Source organism: Phocoena phocoena, chromosome 14, assembly GCF_963924675.1.
Source record: "Phocoena phocoena chromosome 14, mPhoPho1.1, whole genome shotgun sequence".
Lineage (NCBI taxonomy): Eukaryota > Metazoa > Chordata > Mammalia > Artiodactyla > Phocoenidae > Phocoena > Phocoena phocoena.
The window spans coordinates 45,596,784-45,622,832 of NC_089232.1; the positions used below are offsets into that span (position 1 = coordinate 45,596,784).

At 38.7% G+C, this 26,049-nt stretch overlaps 1 protein-coding gene and 1 pseudogene across 1 annotated transcript in view; both read left to right on the forward strand.

Moving 5' to 3' along the window:
• Nucleotides 1–810: 810 nt before the first annotated feature.
• The window catches only part of PSME4 (proteasome activator subunit 4), a 101,747-nt gene continuing 76,508 nt past the window's right edge, over nt 811–26,049 (forward strand). The window contains exon 1 of the mRNA XM_065891554.1: nt 811–1,052. Coding sequence (XP_065747626.1) covers nt 811–1,052 — 242 coding nt within the window. The remainder of the gene's footprint in view (nt 1,053–26,049) is intronic.
• LOC136134139 (acyl carrier protein, mitochondrial pseudogene) lies at nt 17,161–17,631 on the forward strand (annotated as a pseudogene).

Below are 26,049 nucleotides of genomic sequence, written 5' to 3' on the forward strand. Positions count from 1 at the left end.
TATTGTCTTGTAATTGCTTATTCCCTAGTCAATAGCTCCATGTGGCTGTTAAGTCCAAGGAGGTCAGAAACCAGGTGCTCTTAAATTTTCCATCTCAAGGGCCTAAAACGAGTGTCTGACAGACAGTAGTTCAATTAATATTTGTTGAATGAATTTGTTGAATCCCTTTCTTTGGAATGAGGGCGGCCAGGAGAACGCCAGAAAGACGGGGGCTTAAAGGGCACACAGTAAAAAATCTATCAGCAACAAGTGGGATGGACAGAGTACCTAGGTTTTTCCATGAACGTGGCATGGGGGACTACGTGGAGCGCCTGGTCCGAGGCCACGGCGACCACACGCTCCCGAGGGCAGACGCAGGTAGCGCGCGACCCCACGCGAGGAAGGACAATAGCTTGGAATTCGGCCTCGAGTTGCCGGTGGGGCAGCCTCGAGCTCGGCCCGTGGGACCTGGGGATGGGGGTTCCGACCCGGCCCACAGCAGGAAGGCGCTGCACCTACGATCGCTGTCGCCGTCGCCGTCTCCTCCGACGTCGTCGCCCCGCCCCGCCCCGGAAGTGACTTGAGGCTCGTCCGGAACCTCCGGGCCCGGCGGCTGCAGCGTCACCAGCCGAGCTGGTGCGGGGCGGGCGGAGCGGCCGCTGCAGCCGCCAACGAACCGGGAACCGCGCGGGGCAAGCAGCGCGCCGGCCAGGGGAGGGGGCCCAGCGATAGGGCCGAGGGCGACGACGACGCGGAGGAGGCGGAGCCCGGAGAGGGGTGGGGGCCGGGGAGGGTTAGGGTGGGAGGGGGTTGGGGGGGTGTCCTGGTCTCATGGAGCCGGCCGAAAGGGCGGGCGGCGGGGACCCCTTGGAGCCGGGCGGGCGCCCCGGTCCGGACCCGCGAGGCTTCGTTCCGCAGAAGGAGATCGTCTACAACAAGCTGCTGCCCTACGCCGAGCGGCTGGACGCCGAGTCCGACTTGCAGCTGGCCCAGATCAAAAGCAACCTGGGCCGGGCAGTGCAGCTCCAAGAGCTGTGGCCCGGGGGCCTCTTCTGGACCAGGAAACTCTCCACGTAAGTGTGCCGGGGCCTGCAGGATGGGCCGGAGGCAAAGGCTCGGGTGTGAAGGCGTCCGCGGGCGGTGGTGGGGGGAGGCTCTTTGTCCGCACCGGACCGCTGGACCCTCAACTCTGCCCCGGTTCGGGCGGATCGTTTCTGTGCAGTAATCCCAGGGTCGCGACCGAAGCCTGGGAAGCACTCAAGCTTCCTCCCTGCCACTTTCTTACGGGATCTCCCTGGTTCTCACCAGCCCTCTGTGTCCTTCGCAGCTGCTTCTCCCCAAGGTTTCGGGTTGTTGTCTTCCGACATTCGGGGCCCGGGGGAGCGTGAGGGCACTGGACCCGCAGGGAAAGAGAGGAGCGGTCCCCCAGGGGTCCTCCTTGGACCTTTGCCGGTGGCGGGAGGGAGCAGAGAGGATTCGTCTTTGAGCGAACAACTCGACTTTTCCTGGTGTTGACTCCAGTTTTTTCTTACCTTACGGTCCCTGCCTCTTCCTATCCCTCAGTTCGCGTCTAGTAACTTTCTGAATGGGAAGGAGGCCGTAGGGAACTTCTAGGTTCTGCTTTTTTTGGGCCTTCTCAGTCTTTGTGGGTTTGATTGAAAAGACTTTTAAAATCAGCCCTCAGCGCATTCTTGGGCTGTGTACTAGACGTTAATGTTGAGAATGTTGAGTCTTACAACCTCGGGAAAGTGTATGTTGCTCCTTTTATGACATTTTCTTTGGAAATGTGCCATACTAAGGAAAATAGAGAAGGAAGCTGTCAAGTTGTCCTGGGCGTTATTAGTATCGGGCTGGTGTTAATTTTTGAGCTGCTCAGATGAATATAGATTACCTAAATCAATCTCAGTTGTTCTATTCTTCTTTTGTTACCTTTTTTTTTTTTGGTATAAACTGGCTGCAAACTACAGTGCCACTGAAATTAGGGGAAACCGAGTACAGTTGGGGGAAAGGTTAGAGACATATTTGCTAGATGGGCATCTTCACTGTGTCAGAAGAACTTTTTTAAAAGAGAATTTTGCTGTATCTTGTTTGGTTGGCTATACATAAAATCTGGTAACATTGTATGTTCATGCATGTCGGTATGGGTGGCTGAACACACAAGACATAAATCACTTATCTAATGTTTACCCAAATCTGCTGAGTGAACTGGGTGATGACTCAGGGTTTTGTAATGCAGTCGTCTTTTCTACATTTCCTCACAGGATGATTCTTATCTGCCAATTATGAGGGAGCCTCTAACAAATTTCTCATCTCCAGTTGTCGCTGGTGGTAGCACTAATTACCTTTTTAATTAAAGAGCAAAACTCAAATGCTTAATTTGCCCTTTTCAAAGAGTGACCATATTTATGTCAAGGTTAACAGCTCCCCTCTTGATTAGAGCTTGAAGAAGTTTGTGGTGTTAGGATCCATAGGAGACTTGGGAAAAAAGAAGTGCAACAGGGAGAAGAACCACTTTTGGTTAAAACAGAAGAATGTTTTATAAATTATTAAAATTCACAGTTTTTTCAAGTGAGCCTCCTAGGTTTTTGTGTTACTTGGGCACAGTAAAAATAAAGTTACTTTGTCAGTTCCAGTAATTCCTCATTTTAATCACCGAGGTTAGATTTTTCAGAAAATAACCTTTTTGGGGGACACAAACAGCTCCTTTTAGATGCACAGTATATAAATAAACCAGTGTGTGAATGCATATATGGTTTGGATTTATTAATGGAGAATCTACACAGGCATAGTTAAGCACTGTTTTCTGACATTTTTATTGTAACTAAGCTTGGCAAATTAACACCTGGAGGTTTATTTATTATTTTTGGCTTTTAGGTATAAGTATCTGTACCTAGAAAGGGCTAAAAATACAGTGGAGACAGTCCTTGGTGTTTAGGGCAATATTGCAGTTACACAGCTTTATAACCTACGAACGTCAAACCATTTATATCTAAGTAACCAGCAAGAAATGCTATCAGAATTTTATTTTGGAACGGTGGTTAAATGCTGCAAGCTGATTCTTGGGATTACGCTATGAGACATTTTGAACTTGGTGGGACATGTTGTGATCTTGGGTGTATTTTTTCTCCTAAGTCATGCTAAGGTGACCTGTTTATAGTTGTGCTTGTTGTTTTTAAGCCTTGTGTGTGTTGCACAAGTTTACATCTAAATGATGCCAAAACATGTGATGATAGCTCTCAGTTACCTTAGTAGTGATAATACTTAGTGCTTTGTAGAAGAATGGAAAGTAGTAATGAAAATAAAATCTAATTTCTCCCACTAGCTCTGTGACTGTGAGCAAGTTACTTTAATCATGTGTTTCAGTATACTTGTGAGAGAAATGAGGGAGTTGGAGTAAATAATTCCTGAGAAACACTCCTGCTCTGGTATTTTATGATTTTATTTTTTATCTTGTAGAGCCTCAAATAAGCCAGTGTGTATCTTTCTCCAAGGACTGTTTGATAAGTTTGTAAACTACTGGAAATAGTTGCACAGATCCAGTGCATTCCTAAAGAAGACCAGAGTGTAAATGCTGTTCAGAGACACTGGGACTGGATCCCCGACCAGAAGTATACATCCCTAATCTGGGTGTCACAGGACTGGGTGGAGTTCTGGTTTAGGAGATACTCAAGAAACCACCCCCCCTTTTTTTTTTTTAACTTTTTATCTCATTTTGATGGTTATACTTATCTTTTAATCTATCTCAAGACTTGCAGGTCTGTTTAGCAGATCTCTGTGAAGAAAGGTTATTTCTGTGTACTTTAAAAATTGGCCCTGTGATATAATACAAGCTCTCTTGTACAGAGAGCTTAAAGTATTAGTACTGCCTGTTGAAGTGAGATTGTCACGAAACTAGTTTTTAAGAAGCAAGGAAACAAATTAGAGAAGAGAGGCACAAACTAAATGGTCTTTGAAAAACAGCAGTTGAGACAGCTCTTGGACCCTGAGTGAAAGGCATCTGTAAGAAACTGGTATGGCCCCTGTAGAGAATGAAAGGAGTTGAAGAAAGGTAATCTTGAAGCTTGCTTTTTCTCCCTTGTCCTTCTGGGCCTTTCATGAGAGGCAGTGAGGTCTAGTCAGAAGAAGTTTATCTGTACCTGGTGTTGCCACTCTTATCATCTTGATCTTGCTTAACCTCTCTTAGCTTTAGAGTCCTCTTTTGGAGAGTGGGAGTGTAGACTACGCATGGTTTTTCAAACCTAAAACTTAGCAGCGAATTGTTTCATAAAAGCAAAATCTTAAACACAAAATTAGATCATTTCTTTCTTTTGTGTTTTTTTTTTTTTAAAGCAGAATTTTGATTTTAGTGAAGTGTGAGTTTGGATTATTAGGAAGCAAATTTAGATGCTTTGTTTCGGTGAAAATGTTATATTTTCTGCTGTGAATGAAATGATTGTATTATAATGTATAATGAAATGATTGTGTTATACTGAGGAATCATTTGCTAATGATTAATTTGCTAATTAAACTGTAGCTCCCTTGTTTAATTATTATTAAGAATATTATGTGGCCTTACTTGATAGGAATTGGATTAAACCACATAATGTATTTAATTAGATTATACAACCACTGGAAACTTGTTTAGTCAAAATATACATTATCAAATACACTAACCTCCTTTGTGGAGAGCAATATGTCACCACAGGAGCACCCAAATCCATATCATTTCTATGTTAGAGAAGAAAGAAGAAAATGCTAACCACTAAATCTCAGTGTTAATATTGTCTATTAACATGATGTACTTAATAGAGTAATATTTGAGTATTGAAATTGTGAAGTACACAATAAAGATAAGCTTTTTATTTGTAGAAGAATCTCAAAATCTTGACAAATTGCCACATTCATCAGTGAGAGCCAGTTGGAGAAAGTAGTAGAAAAGGTTTGTCTCTGTTATTTAAGTGGCCACACTCAAAACAGGACCCAAAATTTTGTAGGGAGAAAGTTGATTTTCCATAGGAAAAGACAAAATGCATGAATTGATTGATTTTGGAGAGACAAATTTTCTGATAAAGTTGTATAACAGCACAGTAAGTTATCTTTCACTCTTTTTTCTGTTTGTTTTTTTTTTAACATACTATTTTTTAGAGTAGGTTTAGGTTCAGAGCAAAATTGAGCAAAAAGTACAGAGTTCTCATATACCCCCTGCCCCTACACATACACACGTTTGATTTTTCATAGCAATGTCAAACATATATTTTTTTAAATATTTGAGGCTCTTCCCATTTTCCAGGGATGTCTTGTTCTCTTTCTTTTAAAACACCTTGTCAGTTTTCTCTTTACTAGTTAACTGGCTATTTCTGCCTGAGTCTCATTTGTCATTGACTATATGTGTGATTCTGATGTGAATAGTTTTCTAACTTTTTTTCTTTGCTTTAAATATTTTTTTATTATGGAAAATGTCAAACATATACAGGAGAGGAAAGAATAATATAATGAACCTGGGTGTACCCATCACCCATGTTCAACAGTTACCAACTAATGGCCAATTAGGTGTCTCCTACCACCAACCCCTTCAACCATTTTTTTTCAAAGCATATTCTTCATTCATAAATATTTCCAGTATATATCTTTAAGGGAAAAGGAATTAAACAAAAAGTCAATACCAATATCATTATCAAACCTAAAAGAGTAACACTATTACGTTGATCAACCTCATGGAGTTGGCTTCTTTGCAGAATTTGTAATTTTACTCCTGAGTTTCCATTTCATTTGCATTGTTTTGTCTAAGGTTCAATATAAACAGACCTCATGGACAGAGATAAAAGAAATAGCTCATTAATGAATATTTTCATATTATGACATCTTTTTCTTCCCCTCTTTTTTTTTTTTTTTCTTCCCCTCTTAACTTTGGAAACATAGAATCAATCCTGGGATAACGAGGACTCCCTTGAATTATCTCTATTTTAAAAATGAAGACACTGAGGTTCATAGGTTAATACATAGCTTGATGCAAAGTAGTAGAGACAGGAGTCTTCTTTGAACAAATTATTTTGTGAGTGCCTTGTATGGGATGGGCACTGTTTGTGTCACTTGGGATATGTCAGTGAAAGAATTCCGCCCTCCAGGGAAGTTCCAGCGTGTTCTTTTTCTCTTAGTGCACATTTATGTTCATTTAGGACAGAGCAAGCAAGACGTAACTCCATCAAGAAATTTGGGGGAAGGAAATATGAATGCTAAGCGCATTACTTAAAAAAAATTCTCAATCTGACTGGTGTGTTTTAATGCCATAGATTGAGGCACCGAGAAAGGCAGTTAGAAAACAGTAAAACAGTACCATGTGTTTTTCTTTTGAGATCTGAATGTATTACTTAAAAACAATTTCTTGATGAAGTGTTTATAAAATCAAATTGTCTTTGAAGTGTGTGTTCTTAATTGAAGTGAAACAGAGGCAAATCACTAATGTTTTTTAAGGGACCTTTATTAGTAAATAAGTACACAACTTTTAAACTAGTTGCTCTCATTGTAGAACCTGGGAGTTATTTTATTTATCTATTAAGTGAGACTCATTTCTAGTGAATCTCCCTCCCCACCTCCCACATTTTTTAATATAAAATTCAAATATGTGTTTCCTGTAACGTTTGTAGAGAATTTAGACCAACATCTCATTTGTACTGTGTGAAAAGCAAGCTGAGACATTGTAATAAAAGCAATAGCAAGCAAAAAAAAACAACAAAAATCCTCTGTATTCATTGATACTGGCCACTGGAATGTTAAAAGCAGCACATACTATAAATATTCCCATTTGGAATCCTGAAGTTGCCTACTTCCATATTCGGCCTGTGCTTAGCATTTCTTCCCTTTTAGTGCACTTTCTTGATCCCTTATTCATGCTTTTGTATTCTTTGTGTACCTATCTTCTCTCTACTGTGAGCTTTCTTGGGGTCAGAGTCTTCCATATTTACTTCTCCTTCCCTGCACCCACAGCATTTAGTGCAGCAGTATATACATTCATAGGTACTCAGTAATATTAGAATTGACTTTTTTGTTCCTTGTAAACTAAAGCATTATGCAGTTTCTGATGAATTGTTACTTTTACAGTCAAAATGGAGAAAACGAATTTGGGGTGAGATCTGTTTTAATACTGGGTTCAAAAGAAAGTGTATATTTAACCAAAGAAGAGGGAAGGAGCAACTTGGTTGAGGAAGAGAATGGTGTGTTTCATAACCCAAAGAGAGAGGGTATGGGGAGTGGGGTTTAACAAAGTTAATTAGAGAAAAGAGCAGATTATTTGGGTTGCATCAGGGAGTTTGAAATTTTCATTTAAAAATAAATCTGACATTGTTATTGTTAAATATTTAGTGTTTAAAAATGTCGAGTATCATTACTACAATTTTCTGATAGACGAACCATAAAATTTTAGTAGTGGTCATTACATTTTTATGCTAATTTGACTTTATTCATAGCACTCAGACCCTAAATTTTAGAGTTAAAAAATATAATAAAGGCTTTTTCCCTTTCTAAGAAAAAACTTAACACCATTGCAGCTGTGAAATGAGTTTGAGAGTAGTATTTTAGTTCAAGTAAGTTGGAGGTTGCTTAAAATATTATTAAAAATGCTTTATAATCTCTTTTTCCAACACATAGACTTTTTAAATTTATTTTTTTATACAGCAGGTTGTTATTAGTTATCCATTTTATACACATCAGTGTATACATGTCAGTCCCAATCGCCCAATTCATCACACCCCCACCCCCACCCCCCGGCCACTTCTCCCCGTTGGTGTCCATACGTTTATTCTCTACGTCTGTGTCTCTCTTTCTGCCCTGCAAACCAGTACATCTGTACCATTTTTCTAGGTTCCACATATATGCATTAATATACGATATTTGTTTTTCCCTTTCTGACTTACTTCACTCCGTATGACAGTCTCTAGATCCATCCACATCTCTACAAATGACCCAATTTCGTTCCTTTTTATGGCTGAGTAATATTCCATTGTATATTATGTACCACATCTTCTTTATCCATTCATCTGTCGATGGGCATTTAGGTTGCTTCCATGACCTGGCTATTGTAAATAGTGCTGCAAAGAATATTGGGGTGCATGTGTCTTTTTTAATTATGGTTTTCTCTGGGTATATGCCCAGTAGTGGGATTGCTGGGTCATATGGTAATTCTATTTTTACTTTTTTAAGGAACCTCCATACTGTACTCCATAGTGACTGTATCAATTTACATTCCCACCAACAGTGCAAGAGGGTTCCCTTTTCTCCAAACCCTCTCCAGCACGTGTTGTTTATAGATTTTCTGATGATGCCCATTCTAACCGGTGTGAGGTGATAACGCATTGTAGTTTTGATTGGCATTTCTCTAATAATTAGTGACGTTGAGCATCTTTTCATGTGTTTGTTGGCCATCTGTATGTCTTCTTTGGAGAAATGTCTATTTAGGTCTTGTGCCCATTTTTTGATTGGGTTGTTTGTTTTTTTAATATTGAGCTGCATGAGCTGTTTATATATTTTAGAGATTAATCCTTTTTCCATTGCTTCGTTTGCAAATATTTTCTCCCATTCTAAGGGTTGTCTTTTCATCTTGTTTGTATTTTCCTTTGCTTTGTAAAAGCTTTTAAGTTTCATTATGTCCCATTTGTTTATTATTGTTTTCATTTCCATTACTCTAGGAGGTGGGTCAAAAAAGATCTTGCTGTGATTTATGTCAAAAAGTGTTCTTACTGTGTTTTCCTCTAAGAGTTTTATAGTGTCCAGTCTGACATTTAGGTCTCTAATCCATTTTGAGTTTATTTTTGTGTATGGGGCTAGGGAGTGTTCTAATTTCATTCTTTTACATGTAGCTGTCCAGTTTTCCCAGCACTGCTTATTGAAGAGACTTCCTTTCCTCCATTGTGAGTCCTTGCCTCCTTTGTCATAGATTAGTTGACCTTAGGTGCGTGGGTTTATCTCTGGGCTTTCTGTCCTGTTCCATTGATTTATATTTCTGTTTTTGTGCCAGTACCGTATTTTCTTGATTACTGTAGCTTTGTAGTATAGTCTGAAGTCAGGGAGCCTGATTCCTCCAGCTCTGTTTTTCTTTCTCAGGATTGCTTTGGCTATTCGGAGTCTTTTGTGTTTCCATACGAATTGTCAAATTTTTTGTTCTAGTTCTGTGAAAAATGCCATTGGTAGTTTGATAGGGATTGCACTGAATCTGTAGATTGCTTTGGGTAGTATAGTCATTTTCACAATATTGATTCTTCCAATCCAAGAAAGTGGTATATCTTTCCATCTGTTTGTGTCCCCTTTGATTTCCTTCATCAGTGTCTTATAGTTTTCTGCATACAGGTCTTTTGTCTCCCTTGGTAGGTTTCTTTCAGATTTCATCATTAGTGTATAGGAATGCAAGAGATTTCTGTGCATTAATTTTGTATCCTGCAACTTTACCAGATGCATTGATTAGCTCTAGTAGTTTTCTGGTGGCATCTTTAGGATTCTCTATGTATAGTATCATGTCATCTGCAAACAGTGACAGTTTTACTTCTTCTTTTCCAATTTGTATTCCTTTTATTTCTTTTTCTTCTCTGATTGCCATGGCTAGGACTTCCAAAACTATGTTGAATGATAGTGGTGAGAGTGGACATCCTTGTCTTGCTCCTGATCTTAGAGGAAATGCTTCCAGTTTTTCACCATTGAGAATGATGTTTGCTGTGGGTTTGTCGTATATGGCCTTTATTATGTTGAGGTAGTTTCCCTCTGTGCCCACTTTCTGGAGAGTGTTTATCCTAAATGGGTGTTTAATTTTGTCAAAAGCTTTTTTGCATCTATTGAGATGATCACATGGCTTTTATTCTTCAATTTGTTAATATGGTGTATTGCACTGATTGATTTGCATATATTGAAGAATCCTTGCATCCCTGGGATAAATCCCACTTGATCATGGTGTATGATCCTTTTAATGTGTTGTTGGATTCTGTTTGCTAGTATTTCGTTGAGGATTTTTGCATCTATATTCATCAGTGATATTGGTCTGTAATTTTCTTTTTTTGTAGTATCTTTGTCTGGTTTTTGGTATCAGGGTGATGGTGGCCTCATAGAATGAGTTTGGGAGTGTTCCTTCCTCTGCAATTTTTGGAAGAGTTTGAGAAGGATGGGTGTTAGCTCTTCTCTAAATGTTTGATAGAATTCACCTGTGAAGCAATCTGGTCCTGGATTTTTGTGTGTTGGAAGATTTTTAATCACAGTTTCAATTTCATTACTTGTGATTGGTCTGTTCATATTTTCTATTTCTTCCTGGTTCAGTCTTGGAAGGTTTTACCTTTCTAAGAATTTGTCCATTTCTTCCAGGTTGTCCATTTTATTGGCATAGAGTTGCTTGTAGTAGTCTCTTAGGATGCTTTGTATTTCTGTGGTGTTTGTTGTAACTTCTCCTTTTTCATTTCTAATTTTGTTTATTTATGTCCCCTCCCTCTTGATGAGTCTGGCTAATGGTTTATCAATTTTTTTTATCTTCTCAAAGAACCAGCTTTTAGTTTTATTGATCTTTGCTGTTGTTTTCTTTGTTTCTATTTCAAAATATGCTTTATAATCTTCTAATGGTAGGCAGTCTAAATAGAATGTGTTAGTAATCTTTGGACTGTTAAGTGTGGGTATTTCATTTCATTTTCTGATGATTTTCTTTTTCTTTTTTAAAAAATTTAATTTATTTTTTATACAGCAGGTCTTTATTAGTTATCCATTTTATACATATTAATGTATATATGTCAATCCCAATCTCCCAATTCAACCCAACCCCCCAACCCCCCACCCTCACTTTCTGCCCTGGTGTCCATACGTTTGTTCTCTACATCTGTGTCTCTCATTTCTGCCCTCCAAAGCAGTTCATCTGTACCATTTTTCTAGGTTCCACGTATATGCATTAATATACGATATTTGTTTTTCTTTCTGACTTCATACTGTATGAAAGTCTGTGGATCCATCCACATCTCTACAAATGACCCAATTTCGTTCCTTTTTATGGCTGAGTAATATTCCATTGTATATATGTACCACATCTTCTTTATCCATTCATCTGTCGATGCTGACAATTTTCTTTTTTCCTTTTTCATTTATTTTTTTAAATTGAAGAATAGTTGATGTATGATATATGTTCAGGTGTACAAGATAATGATTCACAATTTTTAAAGGTTGTGCTCCATTTATAGTTATTATAAAATGTTGTCTATATTCCCTGTGTTGTTCAATATGTCCTTGTAGCCTACTTTATAAATAATAGTTTGTGCCTCTTAATCTCCTACCCGTATGTTGCCCTTCCCCCTTCCCTTTCCCCACTGGTAACCACTACTTTGTTCTCTATATGACAGTTTTCTTTTTTAAGCCAAGGATGAAGTAGAAGCTTTTAGAGCAAGAAGTTTTATGAATGCATGTGAGTGCTTATATTTTGGACAGATTCCTGAAGAGCTTAGTTGGCATAGCTTGTGTTCTAAGGGAAGGTAGGTTACTTCCAGAGATCCTAGTTAATAAAATGTTGTCAAATTTCTGTCAACATATAACAAACAGAGGTCCCTAATTTGTGAATGGCAGGAGAAAAGTTGGTATTTAACAGTTTGGTAATGATTTAGAAGTGTGATTTAGGGACTTAGCTGGCAATCCAGTGGTCAAGACTTCGCCTCCAATGCGCGGGGTACAGGTTTTCTCCTTGGTGGGGGAGCTATGATCCTATATGCCTTGCAGCCAAAAAACCAAAATATAATAAAACAGAAGCAATATTGTAACAAATTCAATAAAGACTTAAAAAAAAATTGTGATTTAAAAAAAAAAAGCACTCAAAATTTAACCGACAAATATCCAAGACCTTTTCACTTTGTGTTTTGTTTTTGTTTGTCTGGAGTGTCTCATAATATTTTATCTGTATGTTCATTTATAAGTGTTTATAGAGAATTTTCCAAGTTTTCAGTTATGACCAAAGTGTTGTGAAATCAGTTTAGTAGGTCTTGACCAGTTTGGGTGTGGTTTTGTTTGGTTTGATTTGTTGAACGAGACTAACATTATTAGAGTGAATTTGGAAGTAATAAGGGTGAACGATCATGACCTTTGTTTCAGTTATACATATGTGTTTGTGTATAGTGTATTATGTATTTATTACTGTGGGTTGTGGCCAAAAAAATTTGAAAGCTACTGATTTTACAGGTTTCTTTCAGTACTACAGATATATAATCCACATCTACTTATTGAGCTATAAAGATACAAGAGATGGAAACAAAAAGTTGCAACAGTTTAAAAATATCAGTAACCAGAGGGATTTTATAAGAGAACATTCATAGATTGTTAAATGAGTGGTATAGATACTACCTACCATTTGTTGAGGGCTCAGAATGTGCCAGCACTATGCTAAGGGCTTTATATTTATTATTTCGTTTGATTTTCACAAACATTTAACTGTAGGTACGTTTATTATCCCAATTTTACCATTGAAGAAATGAGTCTTAGTGAGGTTATGTAACAGCCTATTTCCCTGCTGAACACAGGGCTGTTGCTCTTAACCATGTGTCCAAAATGAGGAAAGCTCCTTGGGCTGTGTTGCCTGGGAAGACTACCAGTGAAGGAGAAACGGCAGCTGAGCTTTGAGATGGGATTTGGTTAGGTACGGAGGAATTTGGAGAAAGCCATTTAATGTGTGGGAACAGAGATGGAGCAAATTGAGCACAAGTGTTAAAAGTCTCTACTCAGACTTTAACTTATTGAAATAATCAGTTGTCTGTCTCCGTTTCTAGGCTGCATGCTCTAGGGCCATTTGTTACTTATTTTATGTTTCCATTGCCTGTTGCCATGTCTGGCCCTTAATTGATACTCAGTAAAGCATTTCAAGAAATGAATGCCCCTTATCCATGCCTCAGCAGAGAAGCAACTGGGAAAAGAACAGAGGCATCATTAGGTGTTAATATTGAATGACTTTATTACTCTAGAAATTGTCCTGTCAATTTTAGTAAGTCATAAAGGATATAACTGACATAGAATATGCTGGAACTCTTGTGTTGTTCAGCCTGTGGTGGATGGGGGTAAAGAGAAGCATAGACCTCAGATCTCTGTGTTTAGTGCCTTCCATCAGAAGTACTACACTTGGTAAAGATGATACATCTGGTTTTCAGTGTTTTGGAAACCTCTCAATGTTTTAAAGTCAATTTGTTTAATTTGGTCAAATATTTAATTGTTAGTTTGAAGGGTTTTGTTTTGTTTTGTTTTGTTTTTTAAATAGAACTAGCCCTGGTGAGCTGTTTGTCATTACGTACATCACTGTATTTCTCAAGGTATACTTATACATTCAGTCAGTTGAGAAAATGTTTCTCAGTGTTCACCTTGTTTCATCTCTGGTTAGAGCCAAAGGTTAAATAGGTACAGAGGCATGGTCCCTGCCACCATGTAGATTTCAGTCACCTAAAGAAATAGAATAATGTATTACATACATAACTATAGTGTGAGATAGAATGTGAAAAATACTCAAGTTTGGTATGAGCTATAAGGGGCAGAGAGGACAAAGATACCACTTTTGATTGGGACATCAAGAGTATTTTCCTCTCAGGCAGGCAAAAATACCATTCCAATTCCATTTTATACTCAGTGCTTCAGGATGAGATTAATTTCTGTAATGAATTTTAACATAAGTCTTATTTTCTGTTTTTTTGTATTCCCCACCAATATGTCAAACAATTTGAGCTAGGAATTCATTGTTCAGTATGCTTGTACACTTGTGTAAACATGTAAATACAAAGATACCTACTAAATATTATTTGTAATTTTAAAAAATAACAGGAATAACATAAATGCCTAAAAAGAGAAGATTGAGGAAATCATTATTTTTATAATGGAATATTAGATAGCTATTAAAAAGAGTATGGCCAATCCATATTTATAGGCATTGAACAGTGTCTTGGCTTTTCTATTAAGTGAAAAAACTAAATGGTAAATAATATCTATAGTATCGTTGAATTTATGGGTTTTTTTCTTTTTTTTTTTTTAAAGAAGATGTTGGCGGTAGGAGTTAATTAATTAATTTATTTTTGCTGTGTTGAGTTTTCGTTTCTGTGCGAGGACTTTCTCTAGTTGTGCCAAGTGGGGGCCACTCTTCATCGCGGTGCATGGGCCTCTCACTATCACGGCCTCTCTTGTTGCAGAGCACAGTCTCCAGATGCGCAGGCTCAGTAGTTGTGGCTCACGGGCCTAGTTGCTCCACGGCATGTGGGATCCTCCCAGACCAGGGCTCGAACCCGTGTCCCCTGCATTAGCAGGCAGATTCTCAACCACTGCGCCACCAGGGAAGCCCCGCATTTATGTTTTTATAAAGTATATACATATGTACATTTGTATATAAATAAAGTCTAGAAGGATACTATACAGGCTGTTAACAGTTGTAGACAACAGTTTCAAATTTGTATGCTTGGTGTACTGTTTGAACCATTTAAATAAGTATATATTGCTTTCCTGATAAAATAATAATAATCTCCCCCCACAATAATATTTTCCTCTCAAGTCTCAAGGATACAACTTATAGTTGGTTTAAAAAAAATAAAAAAGAAAATATATAGGTTTATGGGACCATCCACAGATTTCCAGCATGGCTAGATACAGATACTGAAGGAACATTGTCTTATTATCCATCACTTAACTCATTGTTTATCCTCTGGGTTGACCATTTTTTAAAATATTTTTTTAAAGGCAAATATCTTAAGGTGTATTTAGCCTCATATGTAATTAAAGAACATAAATTGAAACAGACTGTATTAGTATTATATGTTTAATGATTTTAACAGAGTTTAAAAAGCATATATTGTGCTCTAGTCAGTCTGCTAAGGTGCAGTGGTTCTCAAACATAGTGAGACATCTGGGAAAGTTATAAAAAACAACTGGTACGTGGAAGCCCATTCTAGAACAATTAAATCAGAATGTCTTTCATGCACATTCATCAATTATCCATTACCATAGTCTTGTGAGAAAACCCAGGTTTTACAAATGCCTGGGAGGTTAAATGACTTGCCCAAGGGACTGACATAGAGCAGTTTGAATTCTCAGCAAACTTGTAGAACCATGCTGTTCCTGCTTGCTTGGCTACTGTGTTGAAATCCATAAATATTCTGTCTATCCAGAGTTGATTATAATGTTGGGAATTGCAAAACAAGTTAGCATGGAAACATAAGACATCCTCCACTTTATATAACACCTTTGTTCCCATCGTTCCAACCAGCAGCCATGTTTGTTTGTTTGTTGTTGTTTTGGCCCCACTGTGCAGCAAGTGGGATCTTAGTTCCCCGACCAGGGATCCAACCCCCGCCCACTGCATATTGGAAGGGCGGAGTCTTAACCACTGGACCGCCAGGGAAATCCCATTGTGATGGTCTATCCCCTTTTTTGATCCTCAGTTTGACTTTTTAGAGGGGAAATAGAACAAGCAGTGTTCTTTTGGCTGTGTCTTCTTGTCACAGAAGTTTGCTGTTCTCTCTGTGTTCCTCTACCTAGAGCTGTTTTTTGTGCCTCTTGCCGCCTCTTTCCCCAAATGCTCAGATTATCTTAACCTTGAGTTTCCTATTGAGAGTCATGATACCTCTCTATTCTTTCAAGATTCGGTTCAATAATCACTTAGGTATGATGAAACTTTGGATAAAAAAAAAAAAGAATCACAAAACTCTGATAAAACTGCATTTATTCCCCTCCTTCAGTATATTACCTAGTTTTCTGAGTACATGTCTCACATCTGATTGTGAGTTCTCAGCCTAAAGGAACTATTTGGATCACACTCTTGTGCTGTACATGTCATTTGCTCTGGAAATGCTTTTTGAATCAATAGGTAATTGAGTGAAAAGAGGAGAGGTGGGCTTATGAGAAAACCCTGCATTTAATCTCTTCACTTACTGTTTCTAGCAGTGAGAAGCTATATTGGCATTTTTTTTTTTTAATAAAAAAACCTTTTTTTGGCTGCGTTGGGTCTTTGTTGCTGCGTGCGGGCTTTCTCTAGTTGTGGTGCTCGGGCTTCTCATTGCGGTGGCTTCTCTTGTGGAGCACTAGGCGTGTGGGCTTCAGTAGTTGTGACACTCAGGCTCAGTAGTTATGGCTTGCAGGCTCTAGAGCTCAGGCTCTGTAGTTGTGATGCACAGGCTTTGTTACTCTGTGGCATGTGGGATCCTCGTGGACCAGGGCTGGAACCCGTGTCCCCTGAATTGGCAGGCGGATTCTTAACTACTGCGCCACCAGGGAAATCCCCATATGCATGCTTTTAAATGATTTGGTTTCTTTTTATTATACTTGTTTAATATTTTCTAATTTACATTTTATTATAATCAGACTACTTGGCTAGTATAATATTCACATGTTAGAATTAAGTAAGGTTTTCTTTGTGGCCTATTTTACAACCAGTTTTTATAGGTGTCCCACAAAAAATTCAAAGGAGGGCATAGTTTCTGTAAGCTCACAATTTTTATTTGTATCTTCTGAAGTCAGCTTTATTAATTACATAATTCTAATTACCTTTAGTGGAAGTCAGATTGAAGTGGTAAAGACACAGTAATTGATTTTGTTGGTGCTATACAGGACATAAAGTTTCATTTTCTTTTTCAAGACTACATAATAGTATTGTATAATTTTATCAGGAGATGCGTAATCCCTGATTTTCTCTTTTTGTGATGTTAGTAACTGTCCTACATCTGTTAGATATTGCATAATGGTGATACCTTTTATTCTTCATGAACTTAGTGAATTTAAACACACATTGTAGTTCATTATCGTGATTCATGGTTTCATTTTTGGCTGGTGAGACCTATACAACTTGACTCCTATGCTCTTTATTTTTTATTTTTTTGGCTGCTGCACAGCTTGTGGAATCTTAGTTCCCCCACCAGGAATTGAACCCGGGTCACAGCAGTGAAAGCACCAGAGTCCTAGCCACTGGACTGCCAGGGAATCCCTTCTGTGCTCTTTTAAGTTGGAGTTTAGTAGATTTTTAAATTAAGATAATAGTAGAAATGCAGAAATATTGATTACCTGATTTTAAACATACAACAGAGGTTGATATGAAATGTTTTTACATGTTAATTTTAATTATAATAAATTATGCCTGTTTACTTTAGAAGAGTTTGAATGAACAGAGGTATATAGAAGAACATGAAGTAGTTTGACCATCAAGAGGTAACACTTTAGCGCCGTGCATCCTGGGTCGGCGTAGCCATGGCGGCTTGTGTCCTTTGCGCCTGTGTCCTTCGACTGCCTGCGGCCTTCGCGCCGCTGCCCAGGCTCCCCACGCTGGCCGCGGCCCTGCCGCTCAGCACCACCCTGTTCCCCTTGGGGGCCAGGACGAGGCCTGGGGCTCCGCAGCCGGCTTTTGTACTTGCACAGGTTCCAGGCGAAGTTACACAGCTGTGCCACCAGTATAGGGACGCACCCCCTTTGACATTAGAGGGAATCAAGGACCATGTTCTTTAGGTCTTGAAACTCTATGACAAGACTGACCCAGAAAAGCTCTTAGTAAATTCCCATTTTATGAAGGACCTGGGCTTAGACAGTTTGGACCAAGTGGAGATTATCATGACCATGGAAGATGAATTTGGGTTTGAAATTCCTGATCTAGATGTGGGGAAGTTAATGTGCTCACAAGAAATTGTAGATTACATTGCAGATAAGGAGGAGGTATATGAATAAAATATCAGACCCTTTTTCTTCACTGAGAGAAGACTCAGAATATGCTGGCGAGTGTCTGAAAGTGAGAACGCATTTCTGCAACATTGCTGACTGACAGAGTAACTCTGTTTAGACTTGTACTTAAATTATCTTAAGTGTTTTTTGCCCTTTGAAAATAAATCTGTAAAACCAAAAAAAAAAGAAAGGTAACACTTTATAGTGTTTATTTTTATTTATTTTTTGCGGTACACGGGCCTCTCACTGTTGTGGCCTCTCCTGTTGCGGAGCACAGGCTCCGGACGCACAGGCTCAGCGGCCACGGCTCACAGGCCCAGCCGCTCCATGGCATGTGGATCTTCCCAGACCGGGGCACGAACCCGTGTCCCCTGCAGCGGACTCTCAACCACTGCGCCACCAGGGAAGCCCCTATTTTTTAATTTTAATGCATGATTGTTTCTTTTTTATTTAGTTACATATTGTGAATGTTTTGTATCCTGATTTTTTATATATTACATTTCACATCCATAAAAATTCTTTGAAAACAATTTTAAATGACTACATTGTAGTCTAAAGGCATAAACCACAATTTAACAAACCATTCTCTTACATCAGACTTCTAGGGTTTTTTCAGGAAATTTTTATTAATTGCAAATGTGCACTTGAAAAGCTTTTTGGTATTTTGATTTTGATATTCTGAATTTTTATTTAAGACATATTGCTAGATGTGACATTGAAGAAAAAAATCATCCATAACTACTTTTAAGTACTTTCAATGACAATATTTAAATTCTGGTTTTTAAAATTTCAAGCTAAAGTTTCATTTTTTTGCCTTGTAAGTAGGACTACTCAAAATAAAACACTTAAGGTTAAATTTCATTGCAAATGTTGTATATGTTTTACAATAACAAATAGTCTTAATGTTGCTCTGAAATGATGTTAATTTTACTTTACTGATGGATATAGAACCTTAGAAACCCAGTGACTGCCTTGAAGAAAACTAACTGATGAATGACAGAACTTGTATTGAAAACCAGTATTTTTAGCCTCTAGCCAAGATCCAATTCTTAGTTCATTTCAATAGTGCTGTATAATTTTATACTTTACTTAAATTTCCTTCGATATATAATAAACTTGTCTTCAGGATATATAGTAGAAAGAACCTTGACAGCATTGTACATTTTGTTAAATAATTGCTGTTCCTGGCATGCCACTGTCTTTCTTTACTTGCAATTAAAAGTTAAAGCAGGAGCTTCCCTGGTGGCGCGGTGGTTGAGAGGCCGCCTGCCGATGCAGGAGGCGTGGGTTCGTGCCCCGGTCTGGGGGGATCCCACGTGCCGCGGAGCGGCTGGGCCCGTGATCCATGGACGCTGGGCCTGCGCGTCCGGAGCCTGTGCTCCGCAACGGGAGAGGCCGCAACGGTGAGAGGCCCGCGTACTGCAAAAAAAAAAAAAAAAAAAAAAAGTTAAAGCATTTGGGACTTCCCTGGTGGCGTAGTGGTTAAGAATCCGCCTGCCAATGCAGGGGACACGGGTTCGAGCTCCAGGAAGATCCCACATGCTGCAGAGCAACTAAGCCTGTGCGCCACAACTACTGAGCCCACGTGCCACAACTACTGAGCCCACGTGCCACAACTACTGAAGCCCTCACACCTAGAGCCCGTGCTTCACAAGAGAAGCCCGTGCACCACAACGAAGAGTAGCCCCTGCTCACCACAACTAGAGAAAAGCCCGCGCGCAGCAATGAAGAGCTGATGCAGCCAAAAATAAATAAATTTTTTAAAAAAATTAAAGCATTTGATTAATACACTTGATTAATACACTGTAGGGTTGTGAGGAGGAAGCAGGTGAAAAATGCTTTTGTATTATCTTTTACTGTTTTTTTTCCCCCTGTGGGAGGATGGAACATAATGACTTGTCATCTATATATTCTGGATAGTTTAAGAAAATATCCTATTCAGAAGTTCAATCCTGACTGTTACCGAGGTTTTCAAGTATTTTAATAGAAATTTTTAGTCATAAAATGTAATGTGCAAATTAATTGGAAAAAGAGAATGGACTGTCTCTAAATATGGTCTGAAGTAGAATTCTTGAGCATAAATATATAGAAAAAACTGGAGTCGTTTTTGTAAAATGGAGACTCTCAGCCTCCATTCTCAATATTTTTTAAAATTTCCTTTTTTTTTTTAAAGAAACAACTTTGCTGCATTTAACACTCCAAGTATTTTCGATGGACTAGATTTAAGATGGAGCCTAGGAATGTGCATTTTAAACAGTCTAATGTCTAATAGACATTTACTAGGTAATGTCAAGCAGTTTTTCCAGAGTGGTTATACCAGTTTATACACACATCAGTAGCCTATGAACGGTCTGGTTCCTCCATGTTCTCACCAAAATTGGGTATTGTTGGGCTTTTTAATTTTAGCCCGTCTGGTGGTATGAAATGGTACCCTATTGTGGTTAGTTTTTTCTTTTTTTTTTCCTTTTAAATTTTTTAATTTAATTCAATTTTTTTTATATACAGCAGGTTCTTATTACTCATCAATTTTATACACATCAGTGTATACATGTCAATCCCAATCGCCCAATTCATCACACCACCATCCCCACCCCCACATGGCTTTCCCCCCTTGGTGTCCGTACATTTGCTCTCTACATCTGTGTCTCAACTTCTGCCCTGCATACTGGTTCATCTGTACCATTTTTCTAGTTTCCACATACATGCCTTAATATACGATATTTGTTTTTTTCTTTCTGACTTACTTAACTCTGTATGACAGTCTCTAGATCCATCCACGTCTCAACAAATGACCCAATTTCGTTCCTTTTTATGGCTGAGTAATATTCCATTGTATATATGTACCACATCTTCTTTATCCATTCGTCTGTCAGTGGGCATTTAGGTTGCTTCCATGACCTGGCTATTGAAAATAGTGCTGTAATGAACATTGGGGTGCATGTGTCTTTTTGAATTATGGTTTTCTCTGGGTATATGCCCAGTAGTGGGATTGCTGGATCATATGGTAATTCTATTTTTAGTTTTTTTTTTTAAATCTTTAAAACACATACGTTTATTTTTCATTCACCTGATGTTGGCGCTGGGTCTGGGAGACTCTTCCAAGGGTTGGCTCAATGGTAAAGGCTGCTTTGACCTATTTTTAGTTTTTTAAGGAACCCCCATACTGTTCTCCATACTGGCTGTATCAATTTACATTCCCACCAACAGTGCAAGAGGGTTCCCTTTTCTCCACACCCTCTCCAGCATTTATTGTTTGTACATTTTTTGATGATGGCCATTCTGACTGGTGTGAGGTGATACCTCATTGTAGTTTCGATTTGCATTTCTCTAATAATTAGTGATGTTGAGCAGCTTTTGATGTGCTTCTTGGCCATCTGTATGTCTGCTTTGGAGAAATGTCTATTAAGATCTTGTGCCCATTTTTGGATTGGGTTGTTTTTTTAATATCGAGCTGCAGGAGCTGTTTATATATTTTGGAGATTAATCCTTTGTCCGTTGATTCGTTTGCAAATATATTCTCTCATTCTGAGGGTTGTCTTTTCATCTTGCTCATGGTTTCCTTTGCTGTGCAAAAGCTTTTAAGTTTCACTGGGTCCCATTTGTTTATTTTTGTTTTTATTTCCATTACTCTAGGAGGTGTATCAAAAAAGATCTTGCTGTGATTTATGTCAAAGAGTGTTCTTCCTATGTTTTCGTCTAAGACTTTTATAGTGTCTGGTCTTACATTTAGGTCTCTAATCCATTTTGAGTTTATTTTTGTGTATGGTGTTAGGGAGTGTTCTAATTTCATTCTATTAAATGTAGCTGTCCAGTTTAACCAGCACCACTTATTGAAGAGACTGTCTTTTCTCCATTGTATATCCTTGCCTCCTTTGTCGTAGATTAGTTAACGATAGGTACATGGGTTTATCTCTGGGCTTTCTATCTTGTTCCATTGATCTATGTTACTGTTTTTGTGCCAGTACCATATTGTCTTGATTACTGTAGCTTTGTAGTATAGTCTGAAGTCAGGGAGTCTGATTCCTTCAGCTCCTTTTTTTCCCTCAAGACTGCTTTGGCTATTTGGGTTCTTTGTGTCTCCATACAAATTTTAAGATTTTTTGTTCTAGTTCTGTAAAAAATGCCATTGGTAATTTGATAGGGATTACATTGAATCTGTAGATTGCTTTGGGTAATATAGTCATTTTCACAATATTGATTTTTCCAATCCAAGAACATGGAATATCTCTCCATCTGTTGGTATCACCTTTAATTTCTTTCATCACTGTCTTATAGTTTTCTGCATACAGGTCTTATGTCTCCCTTGGTAGGTTTATTCCTAGGTATTTTATTCTTTTTGTTGCAATGGCAAATGGGAGTGTTTCCTTAATTTCTCTTTCACATTTTTCATCATTAGTTTATAAGAATGCAAGAGATTTCTGTGCATTAATTTTGTATCCTGCTAGTTTACCACATTCAAAGATTAGCTCTAGTAGTTTCCTGGTGGCATCTTTAGGATTCTCTATGTATAGTATCATGTCATCTGTAAACAGTGACAGTTTTACTTCTTCTTTTCCAATTTGTATTCCTTTTATTTCTTTTTCTTCTCTGATTGCCGTGGCTAGGACTTCCAAAACTATGTTGAAGAATAGTGGTGAGAGTGGACATCCTTGTCTGTTCCTGATCTTAGAGGAAATGCTTTCAGTTTTTCACCATTGAGAATGATGTTTGCTTTGGGTTTGTCGTATACTACCTTTATTACGTTGAGGTAGTTTCCCTCGATGCCCACTTTCTGGAGAGTTTTTTATCATAATTGGGTGTTGAATTTTGTCAAAACCTTTTCCTCCATCTGTTGAGATGATCACATGGTTTTTATTCTTCAGTTTGTTATATGGTGTATCCCATTGATTGATTTGCGTATATTGAAGAATCCTTGCATCCCTGGGATAAATCCCACTTGATCATGGTGTATGATCCTTTTCATGTGTTGTAGGATTCTGTTTGCTAGTATTTTGTTGAGGATTTTTGCATCTATATTCATCAGTGATATTGGTCTGTAATTTTCTTTTTTTGTAGGATCTTTGTCTGGTTTTGGTATCAGGGTGATGGTGGCCTCAGAGAATGACTTTGGGAGTGTTCCTTCCTCTGCAGTTTTTTGGAAGAGTTTGAGAAGGATGGTGTTAGCTCTTCTCTAAAAGTTTGATAGAATTCACCTGTGAAGCAATCTGGTCCTGGACTTTTGTTTGTTGGAAGATTTTTAATCACAGTTTCAATTTCATTACTTGTGATTGGTCTGTTCATATTTTCTATTACTTTCTGGTTCAGTCTTGGAAGGTTATACCTTTCTAAGAGTTTGTCCATTTCTTCTAGGTTGTCCATTTTATTGGCATAGAGTTGCTTGTAGTAGTCTCTTAGGATGCTTTGTATTTCTGCAGAGTCTGTTGTAACTTCTCCTTTTTCATTTCTAATTTTATGGATTTGAGTCCTCTCCCTGTTTTCTTGATGAGTATGGCTAATGGTTTATCAATTTTGTGTATCTTCTCAAAGAACCAGCTTTTAGTTTTATTGATCTTTGCTATTGTTTTCTTTGTTTCTATTTCATTTATTTCTGCTCTGATCTTTATGATTTCTTTCCTTCTGCTTACTTTGGGTTTTGTTTGTTCTTCTTTCTCTGGTTCCTTTCGGTGTAAGGTTAGGTTGTTTATTTGAGATGTTTCTTTTTTCTTGAGGTTGGCTTGTATAGCTATAAACTTCCCTCTTAGAACTGCTTTTGCTGCATCCGATAGGTTTTGGATCATCATGTATTCATTGTCATTTTTCTCTAGGTATTTTTTGATTTCTTCAGTGATCTCTTGGTTATTTAGTAACATATTGTTTAGCCTCCATGTGTTTGTTGCTTTTTACGTTTTTCCCCCTGTAATTGATTTCTAATCTCATAGCATTGTGGTCAGAAAAGATGCTTGACATGATTTCAGTTTTCTTAACTTTACTGAGGCTTGGTTTGTGACCCACAATGTGATCTATCCTGGAGAATGTTCCATGCACACTTGAGAAGAAAGTGTAATCTGCTGTTTTTGGGTGGAATGTCCTATAAATATCAATTAAATCTATCTGGTGTATTGTGTCATTTAAAGCTTCTGTTTCTTTCTTTCTTTTCATTTTGGATGATCTGTCCATTAGTGTAAGTGAGGTGTTAAAATCCCCCACTATTATTGTGTTACTGTTGATCTCCTCTTTTATAGCTGTTAGCAGTTGTCTTATGTATTGAGGTGCTCCTGTGTTGGGTGCATATATATTTATAATTGTTATATCTTCTTCTTGGATTGATCCCTTGATCATTATGTAGTGTCCTTCCTTGTCTGTTGTAACATTCTTTATTTTAAAGTCTACTTTATCTGATATGAGTATTGCTACTCCAGTTTTCTTTTGATTTCCATTTGCATGGAATATCTTTTTTCATCCCCTCACTTTCAGTCTGTATGTGTCCCTAGGTCTGAAGTGGGTCTCTTGTAGACAGCATATATATCGGTCTTGCTTTCGTATCCATTCAGCGAGTCTGTGTCTTTTGGTTGGAGCATTTAATCCATTCACGTTTAAGGTAATTATCGGTATGTATGTTCCTATTACCATTTTCTTAATCGTTTTGGGTTTGTTTTTGTAAGTCCTTTTCTTCTCTTGTGTTTCTCACTTAGAGAGGTTCCTTTAGCATTTGTTTTAGAGCTGGTTTGGTGGTGCTGAATTCTCTTAGCTTTTGCTTCTCTGTAGAGCTCTTGATTTCTCCATTGAATCTGAATGAGGTCCTTGCCGGGTAGAGTAATCTTGGTTGTAGGTTCTTCCCTTTCATCACTTTAAGTATATCAATCCACTCCCTCCTGGCTTGTAGTGTGTCTGCTGAGAAATCAGCTGTTAACCTTATGGGAGTTCCCTTGTATGTTATTTGTCATTTTTCCATTGCTGCTTTCAGTAATTTTTCTTTGTCTTTAATTTTTGCCAATTTGATCACTATGTGTCTTGGCATGTTTCTCCTTGGGTTTATCCTGTATGGGAATCTCTGCGCTTCCTGGACTTTGGTGGCTGTTTCCTTTCCCATGCTAGTAAAGTTTTCGACTATAATCTCTTCAAATATTTTCTCTGGTCCTTTCGCTCTCTCTTTTCCTTCTGGGACCCCTATAATGCCAATGTTGTTGCATTTAATGTTGTCCCAGAGGTCGCTTAGGCTGTCTTCATTTCTTTTCATTCTTTATTTTTTATTCTGTTCCACAGCAATGAATTCCACCATTCTGTCTTCCAGGTCACTTATCCGTTCTTCTGCCTCAGTTATTCTGCTATTGATTCCTTCTAGTGTAGTTTTCGTTTCAGTTATTGTATTGTTCATCTCTGTTTGTTTCTTCTTTAATTCTTCTAGGTCTTTGTTAAATGTTTCTTGCATCTTCTCCATCTTTGCCTCTACTCTTTTTCCGAGGTCCTGGATTGTCTTCACTATTATTATTCTAAATTGTTTTTCTGGAAGGTTGCCTATCTCCACTTCATTTAGTTGTTTTTCTGGGGTTTTATCTTGTTCCTTCATCTGGTACATAGCCCTCTGCCTTTTCATCTTGTCTATCTTTCTGTGAATGTGGTTTCTGTTCCACAGGCTGCAGGATTGTAGTTCTTCTTGCCTCTGCTGTCTGCCCTCTGGTGGATGAGGCTATCTGTGTGGCTTGTGTAAGTTTCTTGATGGGAGGGACTGGTGGTGGGTAGAGCTGACTGTTGCTCTGGTGGGCAGAGCTCAGTAAAACTTTAATCTGCTTGACTGCTGATGGGTGGGGCTGGGTTCCCTCCCTGTTGGTTGTTTGGCCTAAGGGAACCCAACACTGGAGCCTTCCTGGGCTCTTTGGTGGAGCTAATGACAGACTCTGGGAGGGCTCGTGCCAAGGAGTACTTCCCAGAACTTCTGCTACCAGTGTCCTTGTCCCCATGGTGAGCCACAGCCACCCCCTGCTTCTGCAGGTGACCCTCTAACACTATCAGGTAGGTCTGCTTCAGTCTCCCCTGGGGTCACTTTTCCTTCTACTGGGTCCTTATGCGCACACTGCTTTGTGTGTGCCCTCCAAGAGTGGAGTCTCTGTTTCTCCCAGTCCTGCTGAAGTCCTGCAGGCAAATTCCACTAGCCTTCAAAGTCTGATTCTCTAGGAATTCCTCCTCCCATTGCTGGACCCCCAGGTTGCGAAGCCTGACATCGGGCTCAGAACCTTCACTCCAGTGGGTGGACTTCTGTGGTATAAGTGTTCTCCAGTCTGTGAGTCACCCACCCAGCAGTTATGGGATTTGATTTTACTGTGATTGCGCCCCTCCTACCGTCTCATTGTGGCCTCTCCTTTGTCTTTGCATGTGGGGTATCCTTTTTGGTGAGTTCCAGTGTCTTCCTGTCAATGATTGTCCAGCAGCTAGTTGTGATTCTGGTGT